The sequence below is a fragment of the Heloderma suspectum genome, chromosome 1, assembly GCF_057233095.1.
Source record: "Heloderma suspectum isolate Gila_16-S chromosome 1, 16-S_ref, whole genome shotgun sequence".
NCBI lineage: Eukaryota > Metazoa > Chordata > Lepidosauria > Squamata > Helodermatidae > Heloderma > Heloderma suspectum.
Window position 1 is genome coordinate 348,210,286 of NC_139458.1, and position 17,318 is coordinate 348,227,603.

Genomic DNA, 17,318 nt, shown 5'->3' on the forward strand with positions numbered 1-17,318 from the left:
CTTTCCATGTGGTCTGACCCTCCCCACCTGATGTGACCTCCCTCCCCACTTCCTCCCCCTTCAAACATTCCAGATCAGTCTTGGATCCAACTAAAAATCTGGGTCTCTGGAGTTCATGTGTCAGCTGTACATAATATGTTGAGACACATATTCAGTTTAAAAGGATACCTTCTAGGATTGTCCTTTCTCCAACGTGTGTCCAATGGCAGTTTGGCCATGGAACTTAGAAAATCATCAGAGCAGACTGATGTGAGCATGAGAATTGTGTCAGTGGTTTTCAGCACTTGTCAATGCAAAAATCACTAGAAGCCTGGAATACTGTGCGTTTAGCTTCATTTGCACAGATGACCTTGCATCCGCAAAAGTTAACAGAGAAATTAATATAATCCATAGTCACCAACAGTACAGTACCATAAGTTACATAGATAGCAATGGTCTACAGTGCTCCTGAACATGAACAGGAGGGTCAGGTTTATGGGCCCAGTTATGGCATAAAGGTAGATCTGCCAGAGTCTTCAGTGCTATATTGCTGTCTCCAACTCAGAAGATTACAAGCAAAATCACCCCATACTTAGGTCTGGACTTATAACATGGAACCCTTGCTTAAAAAATTGTCCACCACAGATCTATACTATCTGTAGTACAGGTTGAGCTGCATGGCAAGCACAGCCTGTAATATTGTGTTGTGCTGCATGGGAAGCTGTGAAATAAAGGACATCTGGCTCTTCTAGAACCTGGTGATGTATGCTTCCCCAGTACAAGGGTATGCATACTAGCCTTGCTTTTCCAGAGAGCACGTCAAAAAGCCCTCGTCAGAGAGCCCCTCACTCTTTAGAGTGAGCCCTGGTTTAGCTGAAGGTCACAAGAGCACACACTCGCGCCACAGAGCCACTTTCCCTCCTGCTTTCTCAGTAACGGAATTAAGGGCCATTAATCTAGTGTGATGGTGGAGGTGTCTCTTCCCTTCCCTATTGTGAGCTTTTAGAAAAGCCAAAGGACCTAAGCGGGGGGGGGGGGGAGGCTCAGACCCCAGAGCCACCTTAGAGGTAGTGGTGGGATGTTGGCTCTTCGCTCCCCCCCCCCCTTCTTTCTCTCTCTCTCGACTCCAGGTTTGATGCTGCAAGGCGTGTCTAGGGCTCGGCTCATGTGATGGAGCAGGAGGGAGAGGCGGGCGGGGGGACCAGGGAGGAGGAGACGTGTGGGTTGTTGGATTTTTTTTTTTTTAAGGAGTTTGCAGAAAGCCACTGGGTTCCTTCAGTCGTAGCCTGAGCGGCCGAGATTGAGGGCGACGGCGCAGCTGCCCGGACATCTTTATAACTGCTATCATATCTTTATTATTCCTGAGCGGGTAGCTTCGGTCTCTGGACAGAGGAGGCGAGGGAGACGAATCCGCCAAGCAGCCGCCCGCCACACATCCGAGAAGAGCCATGGGAGCGGGCAGCTCTGCGGAGCAGCGGAGCCCGCAGGACGGGGCCACTGCAGCAGGAGAGTCCCAGCCCAGCAGCCCCGAGGGGCAGACGCCGGCGGCGGCGGGAGCCGCCGAGCCTGAGCAGCCGGAGGACTCCGCCAAGGTACGAGTCTCTGTCTCACAGCGCGTGCCTCTGAGAACTGGGAGCGGGGTGCTTATTCAGGCCGCTCCGCCTCACGTCGCAGTCGGCGCAAACTTTCTGGCGGCGCCCAAACACCTGCGCAGGGGCGCGCGACACCTGCCTCCCCTTGTTCCTCTCCCCCTGCCTGTGTCGGGGGGGGGGGGAGGTGAAGTTTGGCGGGGCGGGGCGCGGCGCGCGCTTGCCTAGGCGCTTCCGAGGGAGAGAACTGCGCAACCGGCACCTCCGCAGTAATAAACTCCTCTCTTCCCTTTGTCTGTCAGAAGAAGGGCTCCCCCCACCGCCCTCCCCGAAAGTCCTTGGCGCAGGCGAAGGGCGGATGTGTAGCAGCCTCCGGAGCGCTTTCCCGAGCCCCCTGGCCCTCAGGAGCGCGGCCTGCGCCACCGGCACGGTCTCACCTCACGCCTTCCTCCCCGGGCGCTATTAGGGGCGCCCTAGCCCATCTTGTTTAGTTCACTCTCCTGGGCTCCAGGTATTGAGGAGGGGAGGAGTTGCAGCAACCGCCCTCTTCGTTTTCCTTGTGTGCGTGTGTGTGTGTGCTGCGCGCAGATGGAGTGGTGTGGAAAGACCCCACCCTATGGCCGGACGGTGCTGTGCCAAGATCCTCCTGACTGCAGCCCTGCAGTCAGCCAGTGCTTGCTGGTACCTATTGCTGCTGCTGCTGCAATTGTAATCTCGTGGCTTCTTTAGAGGATGTCGGTGGGAGGTGTGTTAATGCAAAGCGGGGTGGGAGCACGTAACAAAACCCATACCGCCCAGACCAACACTTCGGTGTTTCCTGCATTGACAAGTGTCTTAAACCCGGATTCCCCTCCTACCCACCCCACCCCCCATATCGACCTGCTCAGAGTACAGCACGTGCGTAGAATAGACAACCTATTGGACGCTCATCCGTGCTGCATGTATGAGTATTGTGTACATTTTGTTTACACTTTACAGTGAGGGAGACTTACAAATAAACGCCCGCATTTTCTAGAACTTCGCATAAGAAACAAGCTGTATCTCCTGTCGATTTAACTGAATGCTCTCAATGTGTTGCATTAGAGAATTAATGTAGTATTGGACAAGCAAAGACGATCTGTTTAAACATGTTTCTCTGTACATTTTTTGTTATATTTATGATCTTCTAGACCACATTTTTGGTTGAGAGGGAAAATGTTTTCTTGCCTTATGTTACTTCAGTATCTATTAGAGACTATTCAGGTTTTTTTTTACGCCTACTGGTTTTGCTCAACATTTCAGGTTCTTTAAAATAATTCCCGTACTTCCTTTAAACCATAGGTGGAATCTTTCATGCTTAGTGTTTCCTTAATCTAATGCGTGGGTTTTCTCAAGCTTGAGAACTGGTCATTACTTTGTTTTTGTGGCCTTGGGTCTCAGATTTTAACTCCCAGCAAGAATTTTCCATAGTTGCTGTTCTCCAGTGCATATTGTTGACAGTGGTATTTTTAAAAGTGTATGTGTGTGCGTGTGCGTGTTTAAAAAGTAAAATAGTACAAAGCATTTAATAACCTGAAAAATAAATCTTCTAACGTCACATTTACAAAGCAAAAAATTCACAGTGAGCAGTTTATTGTTGTGAGATTATTCAGCTACAGACATGTAACAACACAAATGATTAAATGTGTCCGAAGTATCTGACCACAATGATAAAATAATGTTGGCTTCAAGCTTGAGAAAGAAAAATTCCTGCTGCGAAGGTCAAGCCAGCATCTCTTAAACTATGTGAAAAATCATAAATTATATCTACTATGTTTCAAATCCTCTTGAATGTTAACTTCCAGGAAGAGACTTATGTATTTGTATCCACATGAATCCAGTTGTCAGGATAAGGACAAACAATGCGATTATTTTAATATTAGTTCTTCCACTATCCAGACAAAATTATATTTTTTTACTTTGAAACATAAATCAATTATTTTGAGTAACATTTCACCTCTAGCCAATAATACTCCAGTACAATTGTTGTCTGAATGAAAGCCAATAGATGATATAAAATCAGCTATATCACAAGTATTACAAACTCCTCCTAAATCAACAACATATTAGCCTTTGACTAAAGGGCCATAAAGCTTGTGTGTTAGGGAGTGAGAGGAATTGAGAGTTTCAGATCTTTCTCCAATCCTATTTGCATACTGTCCCATCCACTGTTGAGGTCATTGCCTTGGCCGAGCAAGAGGCAGGCCAGGCCTACTTTCTCAAACCTGCTCCAATTTCCTGTTTCTCCAAATGGAGCATGGCTTCCAGGAACATTTTTTCACCATCAGATCTGGAAACAGTGTTTGGGATTGTAGTGGGGAAAGAGGCTCCACATTGCCTGCTTCATGCCCTACTCTACTTCCAAAGCTAATTCACCCAGAATCCTGCTGGATCAGACTAAGGATCCATCTAGTCCAGAATCCTGTTTTCAACAGTGGTCAGCCAGATGTTTCTGGAAAGCCCACAAGTGGAGTGTGAAAGGTATGTCCACTCCCATTGTTTCAGCATCAGGTATTGGGAGTTATACAGGGTTTGAAAATGGAGGTTTGATTTAGTCGTTATGCCTAATAGCCTGTATAGACTTACCCTCTATGAATTTGTCTAACACTGGAAAGAAAAGCCATCTAAGCTCGTAGACATCACCACATCTTGCAGTGATGAATTCCATAAGTTAATTATGTGGGTAGATAATTTGAGGTGGGTAGATTCATCAAACATACTGCCCCAGAAGGCAGGACATCACTGGGTCCCTTTTAGTGACAACCAGGCCATTCAGTGTTGGCAGTGGTCAGCAGGCTTTGCCAGAATGGCAATATTGTACCCAAGCATCACACTTTCCCCCCTAGAATGAATAATAACTATTCACCTGTATGGAAAAAGAATTAAGGCATATATTCAGGACACTATTGGACTGGGGGAATAACTCTGTCCCCACTCTGTGATGATCCCAGTCCATGATGATCTGTAATGCAAAGACTTCAATCTGTCTGAATATGCACCCTGTTTACTTTATCCACTGAAACGAAATGGGAGCCTCCAGGAAGCAAGATAGCAACTACCTGCATAGTCCCACCCAGGTCTGGATGCTGTTTCTTAGACTGTGACAAAGTTGAGACAGGGAAACTGATTGTTGGGAACCGGCTTTTATATATGTAGATTGTAACAAGTACTGTGGGACTTGTAGAGCATTTAATGACCAAACTGGCTCCTCACACAACATACACTAATGATTCAGCTCTGTTAGTTATGTTGTAACATAACTAGACAGTGATTAAGTATGATATTAAGGTATATAAACTGGCAGACTATTACAGAATGTGAATTAGAAGTTATCCTGTCATACTTGGGTATATGCTTGTTCCATATATTTGATCCATACAAACTTAGCAGTTGAGTTGCAGTAATTTTGAGCTATATATTACCAGCACAGAAGCAAATGATTCTATCATGAACACTGAGTATAAAGATATTTAGAGCAAAGATGTCACTGTTCTTTGCTCAATATAGTGTAGAAGACAATAGTAAGGGTATATTAAACATTTCTGATAGAAAAGTTAATTGCACTAATTGAAAACAATCCAGTACTACGTACACAAGATTACATCCTTATAAATGCAGCACTGAGTATTGTAGAACAACTTATCACTCCTGATTCTTCACCCACAGTCACTAACTTGAGTTAAAATTTGTACTTAATAAGTTTGTTTTTATTGTGCATATACCACCTGTGAGTGTTATGCTGACTTAGAGTAATGATTGTTAAGGGATAATTAATTTCTATTAAGGGACCTTAAATATGCACCCCTCAAAACATGGGATACCCATATCTTTTTCCACAAAGAAGGGCACATGCAGGGAGCAATCCTACTGGGATAGGCGGCCGCTTCTGAACTTGGAGGTGACAATCTATCCAATGCAGGGCAGGAGAAGCACGGAGGGGATTGTCCCCTCCGTGCTTCAGCTGCTCTGCATTTGTGGCTAGACAGCCAATTTCAGCTGTCTAGCCGTGGGAGGTCTGAGCTGGGAGGGGGATGCCAGACAATGCATAAGAAGCGTCAGGAAGGCACGTCCGCCCTCCTGCCCCGCCCTCAGGAATGCCCTGTTCTCACTGCTTTGCACTCCTCTTCCGAGTGCAGGGTCATTCTGAGCTGCCTGCAAGGCAGCACGGGAGGGAGGGAAGATCGGTTCCTGGAAACCGATGTATCCTTTGGCTGTCTAGCCACTGACTAGCAGCCACAGCATTGCTCCCTTAGTCTCAGAAAACTAAATGAAGATGTTACAGAATGAAAATGGTTTTTGTTGGAATAGAAACAAGAGTTTAGAAAGTTACATGCAAAATATCCCCAATCTACCAGTAACAATATCTTAAGGTTAGCTTTTGCTGGTGTTATTTTTGTTCTAGAAGTACAAAATATATTTTTTTTCTGCAAGAATTTACATACAATTAATGGAAAATGCATCACTTGCATTCCTATATTTCTCTAGCCCTGGAAAAGGTTTCAGCTACTCTTTTTTGCAAGCTTTCTTCACTTAATCTTTTCTGTATCGTTGACCTGGTTTGCACATCACAGCAGAATTTGGTGGCAAATCATGAGTTAATTAACCCACAATTGGTGGGGGACGCATGCTACCTGCAAGCTGCTTTTGGTTTGCAGAACAACCTATAAATGTTCTATTTATAGGTTGTTGTTAGCATGACATCTGAACCCAGACACGTTGGGTTGTTTGTGGTTTAAACAACCCAAAGTTAACCTACGATTTGTTCTTGGGTTAACCCAAGATTTGCTGCTGAATGGCACTGTGACGTGTGAACAGCCCCAATGTTCAATCTAATTCTTAGGTATATAGATACCAATTAAGTTTTTTTTCCCCCCTTCCAGATATTTTTATCCCTTTTAAACTAAGAAATCTTGGACTTTCTAACACACTGAAGGCCATCCTTAATTTGTTTACAACACCAGTACTTTAGCTGACTACTACTCTTATATAAATTGAGATAATAGATTGCATATTTTGAATTGAAACATACAGCAAAACCATTCCTTAACAACTCTGGAAACTTTTTAAAGCTAATCCAAACTAAGTAGTATTTGGCAGGTCAGTTTCAGGGTAATACTGCACAGCAGTCAAATCTGAAACCTTGGTTCTGTTCCAGTATTTTGCAATCTGATAGAAGTTTCCTTTCATTTCTTTCTCTTAAACTGATTTATAATGTAAAGTCAAAGGTTGTTTAATCCTATTGAAATTGTGAGTTAAGCACACTCAACACTCTCCTCAAGGAACAGCACCCTGTAACAGCGGACCCTGATGCAGGAGAGACAATTGTGCCCATTCCGTAACACCACTGCTGCCTTTCGTGGCAGGAATTGCAGGGAAGTGTGTTTTCCCATACCCATGTTGAGCTGCTTCCAATGTTGAACTTTGCTTTAAACTACAGAAGGAATGTATTCAGAGTAAAGTCACTCTCCATGACACTGAAAATCCTGAACTATTTAATGGTATGAATCCACGTCAAATCAGAGTTCTCCAGAATTTCTTATGATTTTATCTATTCTACAGAATAACATATTTTGAGAGATGGTGCTGGTACTTATACCAACACTAATGCTCAATGTTTTGGTGTCAGCTTCTTAGCTGTACTAACAGTGTAATCCTATGTATTTCTTCATAGGAGTAAGTCCTATTGAATTCAGTGGAACTTCTCCCATATGTAGGCTTGCAGCCTAATACACCAATCCTCACATTTGTCCAGAATATAAAAGTATATCCTGTTGTATTGTTTTCCAAATTACAGCGATAATAGCAGAATTAATAATGCTAATGTGACTACTCAGGCTTTCAGGATCTTATTTTTGCTCACCCAAGTGAAAAGAAAAATGGAAGGAAGTAAATTAGCACTTACCTTTAGTCTTTCCCTTTCCATAGTTTGCATATTTAATCTTCAAAAACAAATAGCTCCTATATAGTGTGTTTGATACAGCAGGGCTAAAGGGTGGATCCCAATAGTAGTATCTGAAGAGTTACTTTAGGGCAGGGGTGGATAGGTTGTGGTCCTACAGGTGTTTCAGCCTACAATTCCCAGCACCCCTCACTATCGGCTACACTGGCTAGAGATGAATGGGACTAGGGACTAATTACCAACACTGAATACTACCCAGTGTAATTTTACGAAATGTAGGGTGCATTCCTATGCATGGCTGGCTGGGGAATGCTGGGAGTTGTATTATTATTATTATTATTCAATTTATTAATTGCCCATCTGGCCAGTCACCCAGCCACTCTGGGCGATGTACAACATATAATAAAACAGTTTAAAACAATAAAATTCTACAATAAAAACATTTTCTAAAATACCCTAACCCACCCCAAATGCCTGCCTGAACAACCACGTTTTTAATGCACGGCAGAAGAGAGCTCATTAAAGAGGGGGCATGACGGAGTTCCCTAGGAGGGGAGTTCCACAGAGTGGGGGCCAACGCAGAAAAGGCCCTCTCCCGTGTCCCCACCAGTCTAGCTGTCCTGGGTGATGGGACAGAGAGAAGGCCAGCTGAGGCTGATCTTGTTAAGCGGCCTGTCTGGTGTTGCTGGAGGCACTCCTTAAGATAGGCTGGGCCGGAACCATATAGGGTTTTAAAGGTCAAAACCAACACCTTGAATTTGGCATGGAAAACAGCTGGTAACCAGCGCAGCTTCTTCAGCACTGGAGTGATGTGATCTCGCCGGCAGCTGCCTTTAATCAGGCGAGCCGCCGCGTTCTGTACCAGCTGCAGCTTGCAAATTGTCTTCAAGGGTAACCCCACGTAGAGCGCATTACAGTAGTCTAAACTAGAGGAGACCAGGGCAAATACTACCGATGGGAGCAGATGGTCGGGAAGGAAGGGGCGCAGCCACTGTATTAGATGGAGTTGATACAGCACTGTAGGACTTTGTAGGACTTCCTTCTGTCTAAACATGCATAGGATTGCACCCTTAATGGTATAAATGCCCATGTTTTATTCAAATGATAAGTACAAATATATGTAAATGGAGTGGCAAGCTACTGCATCTTAAGGTTTTTGCCAGTTGGAGAAATAAAATTGAAAATAGGAACTGTAACATTTAAACAAAAGGTAGATTTTATTATCGAAGTTTAGAAACAGTAGCCTCATCCAGATGTCACACTAAGTTATAGTTTTGTGTGATGAGAACGATCTGCAGTGGGCCGTGGTATTGCACTCTTCCCCCTTCTCTCTGTTTCAGTGCAGCCATGTGGAGATCAGAAGCTTCCGCTGTCATTTTTTTTGTTAATCACACTTTATTGTGTTGTCTGAACCTTAAACTGTGGTTAATCTTAATGGTTTGGAGTTGGCTAGTTTTCATTAACCATAGTTAAGATAAATCAGTTTGTTGGGTTCGGACTATAACCTGGTTCACATGTAACGACAACCCATGAGTTAAACAAATCATGGGCTATCGTGAATGAGTCGGAGAGAACAGGCGTGCTGCCTCCCGCGTGCCCACCACTTCCACTTTTAATCAGTAACTCACAAGTGCTCCATTGTAGACTTCTGAGCGCATAGGCCAAACCCGTACCGCTGGTTTGTTGGTTAACTCATGGGTTATTGTCAGGTTAATCTGGGTTGTTTAGCCCCTAATCTGAACCCAGTGGCCCGGGTTCAGATGACATGGTCAGCAACCTACAAAGGAGCTACTCATGATTGCTGATTCAAAGTGGAAGTGCCAGGCACGCAGGAGGCAGCATGCCCGCTCTCTCCCGCTTCTGCATGACAACCCATGGGCTGTCGCTTTGTGTGAACTGGCTCTATATGAGAAACTGTAGTGAATGTAAAACTGAAGCCAAAGAAGTCCTGATTGTGGCTATGCCAGAAAAGAAGGAGGCTTGCTAGTTTAGCATGATGTCCAGACAGAGCCAGTATGTTTATCATGCAGAAACAGAAAAAATGTTTTTAAAGACAAAAACTCAGAAAATAAACACAGAGTAGCTATACCTTGGAACATTTAGCTTATAGTAACAAAAGATAGACAAAATCAGCCATTCTTACTTAGTTATTTATTAGGCTTATATTCCACCTCTCCCAATACATAATATATCCTTAAAAATTATAGCATAACTGAAATGTATTTTCTTAGTCAAGAGTCAGTAAATCTGAAAGACCCATATGTTGATAATGTAACTTTTACTTTCAGTTTCACAGACTTCAGAAAATTGAAGGTTTGCTTGGATTGAGGCAGATTTCTTAACTCTTCTTACATATTAGTTTGTTCCTTGATTGACTGAGTGTATTTTCAAACATCCATTGGTTTCTTTCACTTGATGCATTGAAAGAAACAAAGCATTTCCAGATAGAAGAAACATTGGAAGGATTATTTTTATATGTGTGAAGAAAAATAAGCAGCCCCTGAGGAAGGAAATTTCTTTCTGAAACATGTTGGGCAGAATAATTTTTTTCAGGACTTTTTCTCTCTTCTGTTTTGAGACACATCTGCACCAAATACCTGAACTTGTTTTATATTCTGCAATATTTGAAAGTACTTTTCCAGTATTGAGATCTGTGAGAGTTGCTTGTTTAATAATCCAGTTAATCACAATACCAGTGCTATCATAACTGATCTTATTACCTTTGAATCCTGAATTTAAGGTATTTGCAGCCATGTGAATTGGTTTGTAGCAAGTATTCTTAAATAATGCTTTAAAAAGTACATCATTCTTGAAAAAAAATGTGTTTTTTCCTGTTTTTTCCTCATATTTCTAATTCTTTCAAGCCTCATGATGGAAAGGGACTGGGGAGGAAAGACACTGTAATTTTCTAGATTTTTCCTTGTTTCCCCAGGCCTTCATACCTCTAGCCATGCGGCACGGGGAGCTTTGAGAAGCAATATCAAAGGCTATTTGAGCACATAGGGCTAGTTGTGTGGGCTGTCTTCCTAATAAAGTTAAGGCTTTTTATTGTCTGTAACTTCCAACATTTTGCAATTGTAACTATATACTATCTAGACAAATTAGGAAATGAACATACTTAAAATAAATATAGTATAATAAACAGACATTGAATTTATGGCCGCGCATGATATGTGTAAGAACTACTCTCATGCCTTTTCTTCTCATTAGCAGCTTACTAAGCTCCTTTAGCCCTTCCAAGGTACCAGTTGTTCACAGTACAACTAATTTTCAGATCAGTTGCATTGGAATTCACATTAATGTGAATTCTCAAACTTTTTGAACTTGGAGCCTCACTTCTGAATTAACCTAACCCAACACCAGTGATCTGTTCCACAGACGGGCACGTGAAGAGTTTCTTGTGCAATGCATGGGCTGGGAGTACTAATTCAGCTTTAGAAGAGAAATAGTACAGGACATTTCTGAATGCTGCAAGAGAAACATCATTAGAACAAAGCAGCAGCTCTTCTTCCCACGCCTGGTCCAAATGTCTGGAGACGGTGAGTGGCTAGATGGGGAGGAATAAGCTGAAGCTGAACCCTGACAAGACCGAGGTACTTTTGGTGGGAGACAAGAGGAGGCTGGGGGATGTTGACCTGGTGTTGAATGGGGTACGGCTACCCTTGAAAGACCAGGTCCGCAGCCTGGGGGTCATTTTGGACTCCCAGCTGTCCATGGAGGCTCAGGTGTCAGCTGTGAGCCGGACAGCGCTGTACCAACTCCATCTGATATGGCGGCTGCGCCCTTACCTTCCTGACCATATGCTCTCATTGGTAGTGCATACGCTGGTCTCCTCTCATCTAGACTACCGTAATGTGCTCTACGTGGGGTTACCCTTGAAGACGGTTTGGAAGCTGCAGCTGGTGCAGAATGCAGAGGCTTGCCTGATTAAAGGCAGCCACTGGCATGATCACATCACTCTGGTGCTGAAGGAGTTGCGCTGGCTACTAGTTGTTTTCCGGGCCAAATTCAAGGTGTTGGTTTTGACCTTTTAAACCCTACACAGTACCAGCCCAGCCTATCTCAAGGAGTGCCTCCAGCAACACCAGACAGGCTGCTCAACACAATCAGCCTCGGATGGCCTTCTCTCTGTCCCATCAGCCAGGACAGCTAGGCTGGTGAGGACGAGGGAGAGGGCCTTCTTTGTGGTGGCCTGCACTCTGTGGAACTCCCTCCCTAGGGAACTCCACCATGCCTCCTCTTTAATGAGCTTCCGCCACGCATTGAAAACGTGGTTGTTCAGGCAGGCATTTGGATGGGTTAGGGTATTTTTAGAAATACAATGTTTTAAAGTTTATTTTAGATTGTTTGGACTGCTGTACATTGCCCATAGTGGCCGGGTGACTGGCCAAATGGGTGATTAAGAAGTTTAATAAAAAATAAATAAGACAATGTCATAGTAGGGGAGCATTTATTCCCCATATCCCATATAGATCAGGGAAAGTTTTGTTTCAGGAGACATTCAACCCATTTATTTCACAATTCTATCTTTCCCATTTCAGGTATCCTCTGGCCCCCAAAAGACCCCACTCCACAGCTTGAGAACCACCGTGTGAGTGGAAGCTTTGTTAACAAGCACAGGAGCTAGTCTTTCTTACGCCAGGGCTCTTGGTAGAAATCAGTGGGAAGCTCTTCCTTTTGAGTCAGGCAAGGTCATAAGGTACATTTGCTACCTTATCCAAAATATATTGGCTAAAATTCACAAGCCTACATAGCCCCATCCACAACTAGATACACAGTGGCTTTTCTGTCCATTTCCTATCCAACAGATTTATAAACCTGGGGACTTTAACAGGTATTGAGCTGCTAAAGAGGAAGTGATTGTAAGAGTGATGTGGATGGAAAATTTTCCACTATGATTCCCCCCCCACACACACACACACAATTTTTTCATACAGTTGATTGTAACATAATGAATGAACAGAATACAAGTTAATTTGGGCTAGTGGAATGGATACTATACTAGTCAAATCTAAAATCGTAATTAAATGGTTTCCAGGACATATTTATGTGCACATCTCTTCAGACACACTAAAATTAGTATGTTAACAGTTTTTAGTGCTTTAGTTTGTTCCCTTAAAAACTAAACAACGAAAGAGACATCTATGCTATTGAGTTGCCATTTCTTAAAATATTTACAAGTATTCCAATTAAAATAATTTTCAGGTAAAGCTTTGGATTTGTTTGAATATGACAGTTAAACCATACAGCACACTTTATTGAATTTCAGGTATTTTCAAACATTTATATTGCATGTAAAATTAACATGTTATACTTTTTTAGTTTTGTTAACTAAATGTTAGTCAAATAAACATGCTCTCCACTGATTCAGGGCAGTGGAAATCTTTCCCATGGTGTTTTTGTGGTGTGTGTGTGTGTGTGTGTGTGTGTGTTAACCACTGGGTTGTTTAACCCCTAAACAACCCATTGGTCTGGCTTTTGACATTTTTTATTTTTTATTTCTTAAATTTATTAATTGCCCATCTGGCCGACATTGCGCTCTACAACCTACAAAGGAGCTGATAATGGGTTGTGGGCTAAAAGCAGAAGAAACCGGCGTGCTGCAGGCAGGGTGCTTGCTTGTCTGGACAGCCCAGGAGACCAATAGTTTGACATTACACGCAAACAGGCCCTATGGGTTGTATCCACAGCTACGTGAATCGAAGTCCATTTGTGCCACTGGGCTTTCCCACCCCCTTTTCCCTACTGCAGCCCCTGATTATAATTTCCTGGGAGTTTCCTAACCCTCAGGAGAGACTTTTCAGGGAGCTCACAGGGCTGTAATAAGAGTGAGGGAGTAAGAAGTGTGAGCAGACTTCTGGTCATGTAACTTTTGATACAACAGTATTATCTGCATTTGCATAGGTCTGCTTGTTCAGACGAATGCGCATGTAAGGAAAGTCTGGACTGGTTTTATGGACACTAAATGTATAACGTAAACCAGGCCTAATTGTTCAAATATTTGTGTGAATGTTATCTCCGTTAAGGCCATAGTTATTTCGCTAGAGAAATCTGTAGGGTGCATGTATCATGCATGTTGTTAAGTGTTAATTACAGAGTTCCTGCACTTTTATCAAACAATCAGAATTCATCTCAACTGCTTTGTAAGCATCAATGAAGCAAATCGGATAGGATTATCTTTGGTTATCAGAAATCCTATTAAGCAGGTCAATTTAATATAAGACGAATTTGGTGAAGCCTGCATTTGTTAATCTGTACTGTGAATCACCTTCTGTGTCCCTATTTCTTCTGTAGTAAGAAAGAAATTCATGTGAAAATATAAACTTATTTAAAACCTATTTCCATAACTTGGAGACAGGGCACGAAGTGAATGGAATATTTAGAATAGGATCTGTGATATTTTACTAAAATTCATGTTACTAACCTTTTTTGTGCCACTTTAGTGGGTAATAATTTCTGTCTAGATCCATGACATATTAATTGTTTACAAAGTCATTCATTTTCATAAAACTGGAACATATTTTAGAAGGCAGAATCTGTGGTCTGTGGAACAATTAAAGCTTATGCAATTAGCATGTCTATTCAAGCATCAGAGGTTAAGGCAGAGCAAGAACGTGGAGTACTGTGGCCCACCATGTCCTTGGCAACACTTCTGTATATAGCCTAATGGTGCATAAGTAGAGGACCTTATGTGCTATCTTCATCCATTGTCAGGATGAATTGTCATAACATAAAATCCTTCTGGGAGAAAGGTGATTAAAAGATAGCATTGCTCTTGAAGAGTATAGCAGTCCTTCTTGGTCCTTGAGGCTTCTATAAGAATGGGCCCTCTTACCAAATAAGAACCAAAAGGTTCCTTTTCATTTGTGGATGTGCGTGGGAACATAGCCCTGGATAATGTAAAGTTTGTGAATTGTACTGAAAATATGTAATACTTGGATTTTATTCTAAGCTTGATTGTACTAGTGCGTCTTGAATGCATTTCAGAGATGACCATTCTTTATAAAGTGTTGTTTGGGAATATTATACTATGATATATGTCCTTAAATTTGCAAAGAATTATCTGTTGCCAGTTATTCCAGGACATTTGTAGAACTGCAACTGATAGGCTTTCTAGGATGGGGAAGAATGCCGGGAATGCTTAAGTGCTCTTGAAAATAGGTCATGGTTTAATAAAGCTTTACAAAAGTGAATGAAAGTTTCTCAAGAAGTTCCTGTGATCCTTGAAGTTTACTATTAATCCACCTGATTCAATTATAAAACAAATACGGTGCCTCAGTCAATATACTAAACTTGCAGAGATATTGAACATGATATTGGCAGAAATTATAGTAGGTTACTCTTTTGTTTTTATAAACCATTTTAAGTGCAGTTTAAAAATGTTGGTAGTTTTGTAAGTTAAGGGTGCAATCCTATGGGGATAGGCGGCCGCCTCCGAAATTGGAGGCAACTGCCTATCCAATGCAGGAGCATTGCCGCATCATTCCCTCCATGCTTCTCCTGCCCTGCATTTATGGCTATAGACAGCCGATTTAAGCTGTCTAACCGCAGGAAGAAGGAGCTGCCGCCTTCCCCGCCCTGGAACGCCCCCAACAATGCCCCTGGAACGCCCCGTTTTGGCCGCTCCGCACTCCTCTTTGGAGTGCGGGGCTGTTCCAGGCAGCATGGAAGTGGAGGAAGGTTGGTTCCTGGAAAACCAGATATCCTATGTCCATCTAGCCGCTGACTAGCGGCCATTGGATTGCTCCCCCCATGAATTTCTTAGCAAAATGGACTTTACAAGGGAGAAAGCTTTATGACTTCCAAGTTTGTCCCCAAATAGATGAGTATTTGATAGTCCCTCCCACGCTTGTTTTTAAAATAGAGATAGCTCTTGCAGATGGACCCAATCTGGATTATGGCTGCAGTGTATCTTAAGTTTTTGTTTTTTAAAAAACGCGTTCTTCCTGTGCCATTTTCCCACTGGAAATCACCCTCCTTGCGACAGTTGCATCTTTGGCGACAAATAATAGGTCTGTTTATGTGTCTGATTTTTTTGTGGGAAATATGTCCAGGGATAAAAAGGTCAACCCCCCCTTCTCCATGCACTGCAGTCCCAACCTGGACCCCCCCCCCTTCCCGGTGCTATTTCCAAACAAAAAACAAGCATGGGACTGACGATAACATGATAATGTTTTGTCTATTCTGGGCCAAAGTTGGAACATATTTACCTGTAAGAATACTTGGGATTCTGTAATTCTGTCCTCATGGCCCAATCCAATTATTTTTCCTCAGGTGCATGTCCCTTGTAAGTGTGCATAGGAGTGCAACTTTATTTTTTCCAGGGGCATAATGATCAGTAGATCTTTAATTACTCTTTTTCAAAGGAAATATCAGAGTGACCTGGTTTGCACATCACAATAAACCCTGCTGCCCAGTCACTCCGACTTGGCTCCTCCTGAAAGCAGGAGCGCTAATCAGACTACGGACCTCTCATCCATGGTTTGTTTATTGTGATGTCTGAACTGGGAACTCTGGCTTGTCTGTCCCTAAACAAGCCAGAATCATAACCAACAACAAATAGTGGCTTATGAGTCTGGCTTGTTTGGGCAGAGACAAGCCAGAGTTCCTGGTTCGGATATCATGATAAACAAACAACAGCAGATCTATGGTTTGTTTAGCCACTTCTGCTTGCAAAGTGAGCAATTGGGCAGCGTGCATGAGCAAACGAGCAGGACATTATAAGCCAGGATTCTCTGGAACTCTGGCTTATCATTGTGTCCGAACATGGCCAATGAGACATGGCTGCTGTGCAGGAAAATGTTTGTGTGTATGAGAGAGGAAAGGGAAAGTATCCCGACCAAAATTATTTGAACAAATATCCATCAGTATGTGTGATCGTTTCCACCCTCTTTATTTGAATATACTGTTACCTTTTCTAGATAAAAGAAGCAGTGGCTTGATGCTTGTTACAAACGACGTTTTGATTATGACCTTTTATTTTTAGCTCATTTATTTGATTAAAAAGGCTAATAAGTAATTTGACAGAAGAAACGTACCTGGTTACTTTAGTATATATAAGTCAGGTGACTCTCATCTTTTTACTAACTACAGTTATGTCAGATCTGTTAGATTCATATAGTTCTTCAGATAATGCCATTATTTTCTATGAGATTTCATGGTTTGGATAAGAGACAGCTGGCTGCCCTGAATCTGAAAATTTTGCCCATATCTACAAATCTATAGTGTGAATGTTTATACCTATGTTAAAATGTGACTGTTCCGAGACATAGCAGCAGTCCAACCCAAATATGTATTGCTTATTTGTTGCATTTATATTCTTTTTATCTGCCATGGATCCCAAGGTGGTATACATATAATTCATAGGCAGCCTTCCATCTAGGCACTAACCAGACCTATACCTGCTTATCTTCAGCAAGGTTGCTGTAGCATGTGCCTTCAGATTATTCCTGGGACCATGTGTGCTTCAGGAGTGAAGAAGGTGGATAACCCTAGCTTGCTTTGCCTTGATCCTCTTCAAAGCAAGTGTTCTTCCCAGGTAGATGTCTCTTCCACAGTTGGATCTCAGCTTTCCGGGGGTTGTTCTGGACTTCTTGGTTTTGTTGTTGTTGTTTGGTCATTAAGTCATGTCCAACTCTTCGTGACCCCATGGACCATAGCACGCCAGGCCTTCCTGTCCTCCGCTTTCTCCCGGAGTGTGCTCAAGTTCATATTCATTGCATCGGTGATGCTATCTAGCCATCTCATCCTCTGCCATCCCCTTCTCCTTTTGCCTTCAGTCTTTCCCAGCATCAGGGTCTTTTCCAGGGAGTTTTCTCTTCACATTAGGTGGC

The 17,318-nt window shown here is 42.7% G+C and overlaps 1 protein-coding gene across 1 annotated transcript in view; it reads left to right on the top strand.

Moving 5' to 3' along the window:
* Nucleotides 1–1,256: 1,256 nt before the first annotated feature.
* Nucleotides 1,257–17,318, top strand: part of AKAP12 (A-kinase anchoring protein 12) — a 117,606-nt gene continuing 101,544 nt past the window's right edge. The window contains exon 1 of the mRNA XM_084827834.1: nucleotides 1,257–1,571. Within this exon, the coding sequence (XP_084683960.1) occupies nucleotides 1,428–1,571 (144 nt within the window). The 5' untranslated portion in view covers nucleotides 1,257–1,427. The remainder of the gene's footprint in view (nucleotides 1,572–17,318) is intronic.